Source organism: Chrysochloris asiatica, unplaced genomic scaffold (assembly GCF_000296735.1).
Source record: "Chrysochloris asiatica unplaced genomic scaffold, ChrAsi1.0 scaffold00232, whole genome shotgun sequence".
Taxonomy (NCBI): Eukaryota; Metazoa; Chordata; class Mammalia; order Afrosoricida; family Chrysochloridae; genus Chrysochloris; species Chrysochloris asiatica.
Window position 1 is genome coordinate 532,691 of NW_006408750.1, and position 10,603 is coordinate 543,293.

At 45.8% G+C, this 10,603-nt stretch overlaps 1 protein-coding gene across 1 annotated transcript; it reads right to left on the reverse strand.

The window, feature by feature from the left end:
- Positions 1 to 3,574: 3,574 nt before the first annotated feature.
- Positions 3,575 to 4,474, reverse strand: SPRY4 (sprouty homolog 4 (Drosophila)). Its single transcript, XM_006873259.1, has one exon. It carries the CDS (start codon positions 4,472 to 4,474, stop codon positions 3,575 to 3,577), a length of 900 nt encoding a protein of 299 aa, XP_006873321.1.
- Between the last annotated feature and the right edge of the window lie 6,129 nt (positions 4,475 to 10,603).

Below are 10,603 nucleotides of genomic sequence, written 5' to 3' on the forward strand. Positions count from 1 at the left end.
GTTTTTAACTTGTTTTTTTCTTCACAAACAGAAGAACTCTTACAATAGTAGACTTTCTAAAATAAATACTATTAAAATAGAGCTTCAAAATAAATATTCTATACAAAGGAAACCTTCTGTGGTAACTTTTGTTGTGGGTTGGAAGAGGGGGGCTACAGTGAAGGGGGAAAATCAAGTAGGAATGTGATAGGGTAGGGGTCTTGAACAGTTTTTCTGCTTGTAACACGAAACCAAACCATGGGGCAGTAAAAAAGAAAAGACACAAACATACTGCATGTAGTTATCCACAGCCAAAAAAAAGGCAACACAAGATTTGTCATAGACTGTCACAGTAAGCAGAGGCATGAAAATGCTTACCAAAGGCAGGAAGAAAAAGGCCGATGCAGCTTGCAGAATGCCCTAGTGGATTTGCACAGTGCTAGGTTATGGTGCCTACACTCATCAGACACATCTGGGGCAGTGTGAGAGTAGAACACAAAAAGCTTCTAGTGGATCTGGTATAGACCAACACTTCCCACATTGTGAAATGTTGAACAAGTCACTGTCTACTGACTGTCCAATAGGAATTCACACACTCTGTAGCACTGAGGATGAGACACAGCTGGTGAAGGCACTCTCCATCTCTGCTGGCTGGGAAGAGGGTGTAAGCAGCAGTTTGGTCTTCACCACCACCACCACTCCCACCCCTTCCTTGGTTACACACACTTTGACATCTCGAAAGGCCCAGGTGGGCAGCCAAGAGTCCCTAGGAGAAGAATCCTGGACACAGGCTATGGATTCCCAGTTCCCAGCAGAACCACCACCCACCACAGGTTGAACACAAGTGTGAACCAGGGAGCACTTTTCAAAAATGTTAAGGTAAGGCAAAGGCAAGCTGCTGGCAGCAGTAACCAAACCCCCCCCCACAGGAATGTCTCCTTTCTGAATGTAGTCCATCAATGGCTCTTGACTGGCCCAGAGGTTTGACAGGTGGCCATAGAGCCAAACGAGGGGGGAAAAAACAACACTGCTATACAAACAAAACTGGAGAACCAAATAGGTTCCCTTTACCACTTTACACTGAACACAAGGGTAGTGATGTGAACTCTTTAGGAGAGTTCTGCAGACATCCAGCTAACAGGTTAAACACAAACCAAAAGAACAAGCCAAAATGGGGACAATAATATTAAAAAAGGATTTTTTAAAAAGCAAACCAAAACCCAGAAAAATCCGTGTTTACAACTATGTACACAAAAGTCAGGGTTCAGGAAGCCCCTTGCAGAAACAGGTCTACGAAGGTACAGGGTCGGTATGGGGTTAATTGTGTGAAGGGTGTGTGTGTGTGTGTGTGTGTACGTGCATACACAGCTTATACAAATCAATTCTCCACAGAATGGGCATGTAGACCACCAAGATTACCAAAGTGCAATTTGCCACTGGGTCTAGTTTCCCATGGGAGCGATTTGAGGAACGGGCCCTGGGAAAGCTCGGAGGCCTCGCTGAGAGAATACGCATGCACTATCATGTTTGGGTTAACTTCTGCACACCTATTCTGAGGACATCTCTAGTCCCTTCAGTACACATCTGATACATTCATTTAGCATAATAAGTGGTTGGCTGAATAGGTCTTTCTACCATGCTCTCTGGTTTGTGCAAGAACATTCATCCATCTGTCTTGTCTGTCCATGATTACTATGGGAAGGGTAGTTACATATGAGTCAGCCTTAGAAAATGCAATTTTTCATATTTACCTTTTACAAGCTAGCAAACATTACATAAATAAAGCCTAAAATAAGACCCTCCCCTCCCTTTCTCCAATCAATAAATACCTATGGTTACAATTAACTTATTCTAAATTATAAGATGTTACTTACTAGTCTTCAAAAGGAAAAAACAAAAGTCCTTGAGAAGTACAAGGTACATGCCAATGACACCTACCGGCCTCCTCTTCCTGGAGGCAGTTCTGTTTCTACAGAACAAACTGGAAATGCTACAAATGCCCTGCCTGATACCATTCCTAATTTCACCTAGGGTAGTTTTTCCCCAACCCAGGCTGCTTCCTCTTATTAGGAGGGGGGGGGGAGGGGGAAGAGCAAAAATACCACACAGAACAAAAATCCCACATAACATCTGGGGAAGAAAGACCAGACACACGACAGCTTTTGCATGCAACAAGTACCTACCCACTGGACGTGCTGCACTTTCTGAGTCCTTTAGCACCTTGAGAGAATGAGTGGCTATGTCTTTGGGGACTGCCAGAGGGTAGTGTGCCCACACACAGAAGCAGGGCTCAACCCCAGAAGCACCCGGAAAAAAAATCTTCCCCACCTGTGATCTTCTGACTGGGGCTTCCTAACACTAAAATAAGACTCTTTTGTCATCCTCTCTCTATTTACATTGAAGATACAGACACATCACTATACACAGAAGGCAATGAGAGCAAGCAGCAGCAGAAGAGAAGAAACCGAAACCTAGCTCGGCTTGACTCTCATTCTGCCAATGGGAGGAACTGCCTCTCTTCTTTGTTGTTGAAATCCTCTTCATGGTGGGGAGGGGAATGGTGTTTCCTTGAGGTTGCTTGTCCCCCAGATTTTGAAATCAGCCCTTCTTGGGGGGGTGGCCCAAAAGGAAGCAAGTGTTTTTTCTATTATTTTTTAGAACACCTTTAGCATCTGGTTTAATTATTCTATAAAAAACAAAAAGACTGGATCCAGAGACCACAGCCTCAAACTCATTGGCAAAATGTTATTTGGTCTGGCATTTTTTGCCCTGGCCTCTATCCATGAAGTTTCTGGAAAGATCTGGGGTAGAGAGAACTCAGGACATGTAGTGGGCAGGTGAGCCTGTAAAGTCGGTCAGAACCATAGGGCGGTACTGGGAGTGGAACACCCACAAAAGTTAGTGAGGAAGCTGGAGGGAGAAATGCAACGTGGAGCAGCTCCTGAATCCATCCCATGGCTCCAGAACGGCAAAGGGAGGAGGAGGAGCAAGACATGGACTCACTGGCGTCCTCCATGGGCTCCCCAAATATATACATCAGGATTGCTACAGTAAACTACACCTTCCCCAAGATGTCGGGGGCAAACTGGGTGGGTGAAGAGCAAGAGGAAAGGGGACTGAAGTCAAAGCTCCAAAGATCTTCACAGGTACCCTGGGCTACTCAGTTAAAGATTCCTCCTTGGAAGCCAGCAACTATGGGAGCCAAAGAGAATGGAAAAGAGGGAGGGAAGGAGGAGGGACCGGGAAGGCATTCAAGCAGCTACAACTTCCGGATGTGTCCATATCTGTGTTCTGTCTTCTGAAAAATAGAAAGAAGAAGAAGAAAAAAAAAAAAAATCCACATACCCGGCCCAAACCACGCCCCAGCCCTGGCGCCGTCTGTCTGACACAATGTTCCAAGACCCTGAAAAAACCCCAAAGTGCTTCTGTATCCTTTTGGGGCTTAAGGGATGGGTGATGGTGGTCTGTTTCTTCCACAGCTATGGGGGAAAGGGGAATAAAGTGGATGAGCAAGGGTGGCCTCACTGCGGGTCGTCTCAGGTGTCTGAAGGGAACCAAGTTACCATGGGGCATGCTGGGGCTTCGACCCAAAGTGTCAGAAAGGCTTGTCGGGTCTGCTGGCCTTGGCATCCCCGGTGGCCGCCTTGCAGATGACGCTGTTCGTGTGCTTGCAGCGGCAGCCGGGCCGGCGCAGGCGGTCATAACCTCGCTGGGCCAGCTTCACACAGCCGGTGGCGGGCAGGTAACAGAGCAGGCAGGGCAGCACCAGGGAGAGGGCACCCATGAAGGACCAGCGGGCGCAGCAGTTTGAGTGGGAGCAGGAGCAAGGGTGATCGGCACAAGAGCCCTCATCATCCTCATTGGTACAGTGGTAGAAGACGCCCTGTACCAGGCACATGCAAGTGCCGTAGTTGACCAGGGTCTGGGCCGAGCACAGGCATTCCTGGTTGCAGACCCAACAGGAGGGCAACGTCTGGGGGGATGCACACTCCTTGCACTTACACTTCCCGCAGGCCTCACACAGCAAGAAGTGTTTGTCCAGTTCAGGTGGAGCTGCTGGACCCTTGAGATCCAAGGGCTTGCAGTGAATGGCCTTGGGCTGGATGCGAACAGCTCGTGGGGAGGCCTGGTCAGCCACAGGTGGTGGTGCCATGTGGTCTAAGAGCCGCTGGTCAGAGGACGTGCTGCTGCTGCTGCTGACAGAGCTTGGGCGCCCACTGAAGGAGATCCAGTGGTGGGTGACATCCTGGTCACAGCGGGGGGGCACTGGGGCTGGCTCTGGGGCCCCAGCACGGGTTCTCTTGGGGGCCCCAGGGGGTGCCAGGCCAGGGTTGTCTATGTAGTCATTCTCCACGTGGCTAGTCTTCATCTGGTCAATAGGCAGAATGGTGAGTGGGTGTTGGAGCCGGCCGTGGGGTGTTCGGCTGTCAAGGAGAGGCTGGACCATGACTGAGCTGGGAGCCGACGGGGCGTTCTGTGGGATTGGGGGCTCCATGAGGCTGGGGATCCTGGACTGCTGGAGAATAGATTCCTAGGGACCCTGTGAAGTTGAGGGGGTAGAGAAGAGAGAATGGATTCCAGCCATCAGTATGCTGCTTGCTATCAACACTTCCACATCAGCTTCTTGGGAGCCCAACTGAAATGGAAACAGATTTCCCTCAGTGGACTCTCAAGCCACTTCCCAGTACATAGATGGTTAAAATAAAGATAATAGTAGAAATAGCCCTTACTGAGCACTTAGTTTGTATGCCAGGCACGCTCACCCTTAAAAAAAAAAAAAAAGTAGCTACAATTAGAAACTCCTTTCATCATCAAGAAAGCTAACATTGAAAATAACTTGCCTAAAGTTACACAAACTAAAACTAGTAACTAACTGAATCACAAATCCAAACCTGGGCCAAGTCCATTTTGCTAACCCCTGTGAAACATGCTACTTGTTTAAGGATCCTTTTATAGGCAAATGGTTATAAGCAGAAGATCTGGAATCAAAGCCAGTTTAAACTCAACATCCATCCCACCTAGCAGTGTTACCTTGAATGCCTCAGTTTTGTCATCTGCAGAATGGGTCATGGGGATTAAATGAGGAAAAATTTCAAGTTAAATGCCTACTATATTGTCTGGCATACAGCAAGTGCTCAATAATTCATCACTGCCAGAGAGTAACTACTAAGATTTCATTTCCTCAGAGTTATTAAGCACTGTGTGCTATGCACTGCACTGGTGCCAAGGACCCATGGAGTTGATCAGCTGGATTCAGGAAGTCTGTTTTCAAATGTTCACATGAAGAGCAGGAGGCTGTATCTGATGCTGTGGTTTGGGGAATCTTAACTTTACTACCACCACTTCTAATTGCAGCAATCTCCAATGGCTAATCACCTCTGGATAGGTAAGCTCCTGACAACTTGGGATGGGAAATCCTCTCAAGGGGATCACCCATGTCCAAGGGCTGAGCTGAACATTCAGCCTAAATGCTATTTACTAGAATAGCTAAGCCAACCCTGGATCAGTTTCTAATTTCACCAAGAGTACAATTTTAAGTTGGAATCTGGCCAGAGATTCAACTGCAGTGCCTGACACGGAACCCCAGGAAGTCACTTAAATCAAAGAGCGGAAACTGCTTGGTTCAAATTTAGAAAGTGCACATTGTTTTCTATTAGAAGTGCCATTTCCTTGCCTGCTGACCTTTACATTCAGAATTCAACTGGAGATCAGTTTAAAGAAATAGAAGAAGGTCAAGACCTCTTGCTCAAGGGGATACAATTTGGAATCCAAGGAAAAATTTTTAGACTCTGGGAAGATTCCACACTGAATCTTACCAATCCCAAGGGGTAACCGGGGTCAGAGGAGGGAGTAGATCATGGGGAAAGTTTTTTTTGTTGTTGTTGTTTTAAAAAAAGACCATTGGATTCAAGTCTTATGAGCTGGGGTGAAAGTAAATGCTTTCTCAAGGTGCAAATGATGCTCTAATTAGGAGATGATCCTGCTCAACTGCCTTATGCTCATCCTTCTCTCAAAGGTGGTGTGGTTTTCCACTTCCAGTTAATCCCAAATCCCTCCATACTTGGAATACTGTTGGTTGGGTCCATCCCAATATTCCAGTCACAGGAGAATGAAGCTCTTTCCCAGAAGAATGCCTATCATCCATACCTATCAAGTGTCTACATGTCTACAATGAAGACCTGGTGTGGCACTAGACTGCAAGGTCAGTTTGAAGCATAAGGTCAGCAGTTCAAGTTCACCAGCTGCTCCTCAGAAACCCTATATAGGGTCAGAACTGACTAATGGCACTTAACAGAACTTACAATAACAGCTGGTCTGCAGTAAGGAGTGGGAGGGTCAGAGGGTGTGACATTCAAGACAACTTGGCATTTTGGCATTATTCTTCTCTACTTGGGAACAACTGGTTGACCAGAAAGTAAATATTTGGGGGGAGGACAAGTTTCCCTCAGTTGCTTTCCAGCCTCTCTAAAACAGTTAGCTCTGAACGAAAAGTTCCTGTAGGGGATGAAAGGGAGTTGATCCACAAAGCTCTCATCTGTATATCATCTATACTGCTGAATGCAAAGTTCAATGCTCAGTTAACTGATAGTTCATGCTTTGCACAAATAGGAACTATTGGCTTTGCTCCCACGCCCCTATCTACTTAAAGGATGCCGATATCTTTCTTTACAATATGGGTTTTCCCCATCTTGTAAAAATGTCTTCCTGCCTCCATGTTTCCTTCAGATGAAACCAGAGCATCACTTTGAATAGGAAATGCCTCTGTGGCAGAATTTGGCTTAGGTGTTTGGCAAGTCTATTACTAAAGAGTCAAGGAGCCTCCCTTGGGGAGGGTGATGGGGATAGGCAAGCAATCATCAATAGAGAACTCTAGAGCTTCTTCCCAAGGATCAAGCTGGTTATGGGACAAGAACTCTAGGAAATGCTACTTCAACCTTACCCACTTATTCTGAGTTTAGGCCCCATGACCTTGTTATCAGAATAAACAGATTTGGGGGTCAAGAAATCAGGGCCTAAGAGTCCTGATCTCAAGCCTGGGTAAATATACCGGCAGAAAAGGTGTGACAAGGCTTAAGAATGGAAAATGCCGACAAAAGCACAGGACAAGATTCACCTATGTCAGGCTGATGTCTTAGCCATAACCAGTAACCCTTGCAAAAACAATACACCATCAAGGAGAAGAGCACGAGTGGAATGCGAGACCTTATCCAGTGAGGCAGCAACAGCAGAGATAGAGACATGGAGAGAGGGAGCAGCTAAGGACTCTAGATTCATGGGAAGAGAGGGATTGAGAGATAGCAGCCAGGAAGCAGACTTGCAGAATGTACCGTTTGGTGGTGTAAATTATTATGTATGTCTGAGTGTTAAAAAAAAAAAAGCTAAAGAATAGAGAGAAACACTGTTAACTGATGGTACATGGAGGGGATTATAATCATTGTAATGGAACAAAGTATATATGATTTGTTGAATATAGAACTGGTGATGATCTGCCCTGTAAACTTTCACTCAATTCACAATAAATACATACATAGAGTCGATTCTGACACATAGCAACCCTGTATAGGGTTTCTGAGGAGCAGCTGGTGAGCTTGAACCTTGCAGTTCAAATGGCTTAAAACCCACAGCGCCACACCAGGACTATTACTTGGGTTTAAAAAAAAAAAAAAAAAAAAACCAGCTGGAATCAAAGGGCAGATTCCCCAACTCATGGAAAAGTCCCACCAGGAAACCAAGGGAGGTGGGAACAGCTGCTGCTGGCAATGAAGATATTGGCATCAACTGACTCCCATGTCCCTCCAGAGGCAGCTGTCAACATCTGGGTCTGCTGTTGAAGCCAAAGTGGAGGAAGGATCTCGGCCTATGATGACTCGGATCTCTTGGGACCTGCAGAGTCTATAAGAGATAGCTCCAGCAGACATATTCTACAATGTATCTTCCCCACCAGAGCCCTGATGCAGGATGTCTTCCAGCCACCAGCTCAGCAAAAAACAGTGGCTGGTTCAGAGTTCAATTGCTCAAACCTTCTCAAGTCTTGTAGTCTCACAGCCCCATTAACAGAGACCCTAAAAGATGCCCTGTAAGAGCCTCTGTTGGAATTTGTCTCAAAGAAAAACAGCTTCCTGAGTCGCCTGTTTGATAACCCTTCGGGGCAACTAAATGTCTTTTAAAAAATTCCAAAGCTCAGTTGGTTTAGAAGATCAATTTTCTGTACTCATTGGGACACACCTACACTATAGTCTGAAGCAATACGGACCATCTTAAGTGCAGCTTAATATGTACTCTCTGCTTCCTCTGCAAGGAAGGAAGAGATTTATATTATAAATAATAGGAGAGAAGAGGCTTTGCCTCATTTAGGCTCTTTGGAGGAGACTGATGGCCAATTTGGAAGACTCTGGACACAAATGCAAAGCGAGCACTCCACTTAGCCACAGAAGCACCTCTCATCAAGTTTTAGGTGACAAGATTACGGGTTAACAGGAGGGGAGAAATAATTCACCTCCATACAACATTCTGTAACAGTAGTACTATGAAGCAGCTAACATTTATGAAACATTTTATTGGTACGAGGCCCTATGCTAAGGTGATGATTTCCTCACAATCACCTTTGAGGTAATACATAGAGACAGCAAGTCATCTAGCCAGAATTCGAAACCAGGTATCAAGTCTTCAGAGGCTGCAAACTTACCCAGACAAGGACTTGCAGAAGCCATCAAGAGCCTCTGGGTGTTTGTTCATGGAAAGGAACCTTACCAGACTATCAATCAGTGTAGGACCAATAACCCAATATAAAGAAATGAAACTAGACAGGGCTGTACATTAGACTCAACTCTAGTTAGGCGAAATCGTGAGGAGCTGGAGATGCTGGGTATATAATCTGTCAGGATAGGGAGGACCAGAGCTCAAGTTATCTTCACTCTCAATGCAATTTCCTTTGCCATGCTGTCTGTGGATACCCTCCCCTAACCCACAGAAAAAAAACGTTTATCATTTTTGTTGCTGCTTCTCAGTCATTTCTCACTCATACTGACCCTGTTTATGGTTTCCCAGAGTGTCAGGTCTGGTGGGTTTGAACTGCCGTCTAGTTAGTATTTATCCTACAGCGCCACACTAGGACTCCATTTCTATGAGTTTTCTTAAAAGGTGACTGAGTGTCTCACTTTGTAGGATATTTCTACAAAGCAGTCACCAAGAGGAAACCATGGGGTAGAAGAGGATTCCCCTCCTTCCCCCCCTTACCTATAAAGTTGAACTTAATGGGTTCCCAGAGCACCTCTGGAATCCTGGTGTGGCTCTATAGGATAAGCACTGGACTGAAAACCAAATGCTCCGTGGGCTCAAACCCACCAGTTGCTCCTTAGAAACCCTATACAGGGTCGCTATGAGTGAGAAATGACTTAAAGGCATTTATTATACTATTAATTACTAGTATTAGGCATCCTGGTGTGGTGCTATGAGTTAATGTGCTGGACTGCAATGTCAGCAGTTCAAGCTCATCAGCTGCTCCTCAAAACCCTATACAGGGCCAGAACTGACTCGATGGCACTTGACAACTATTACTAACTACGGCAGACGCACTGGAGAAGCTTCCTGGTCCTGATCTGTAGGGGAAGTGATGAAGCCCTTGGAGAGAACTAAGAGGATGGAAATACTAGAATACTGAATCAGCCGGATATTGAAAAGCCTGGAGCAAAAGCCCTGTTTTTGCTGCTTGGTGATTTAAACGCAGAGCAGGCCAGTCTTGGTAATGCATTTGTACCTGTGGGGAGGGGGCTGTAGACTCGGTCAATAACAGGCTGTCTGAAAAAAATCAAGAGGCCAGGTAAATGCTGGCACAATTGAGTTGCAACATTGACTCTGACGTGTTTCCCCCACTTCTTGACTTAACCCTAGGGATCTGGAAAATACTTGGGGGAAACCTGACAGTTGTACTTTGAAAACTACAGGTCAGCTAATGACAAACTGGCCAGAGAGGCTCTGAATGAATGGGCACTTTCTGCACTGCCCCATCCAGTCTCAGCAGGTTCCTTCAGTAGAAGGTTGTTTAACCCTTTAACAACTCAGAATCAAAGTCTTTCCACTGCCAGAGAGCCTGCCACTGCTAATGCTTGGTTCTTTGTGAAAACATCCCAGTTTACTTAATCAAGCTACAACCAAATTATGACTTCTTGAAAAAGTCTATCAGCAGCTAGAGTCGGGGAAACCAAGCACTTGCTCCTCTCTACATACCCTATGGAAGACATTCTCAGGTGAGAATGGCCCTGTGGGAGACTAAAACATTTAGGCAACCAGAATTGTCTGAGAAAGGCTCCATCCCCGCACTACACACACCCTCCCCTAAGGAAGCTCACCTCTGGTCATTATCTGTTAGCAGTCATGAATGGCAACAGCTGCTTCTTGTCATTTGGTCCTACTACAAGATACACTTCTCGACCCTCTCTCTTCCATAACCATCAGCTGAGTTCTCAAGCACCCAAACGCAAGTGGGAGAGGGGATTCAGTAGGCAAGGGTCTTGTACTGCTTTGCCTTTTTGGCTATTTTGAACTAGCTTCAAATTGATTACACCCATAATTAATCACGTGCCCAGATCCCCTTAAACAGGAATTAAAAACCAAGAGTCAGAAA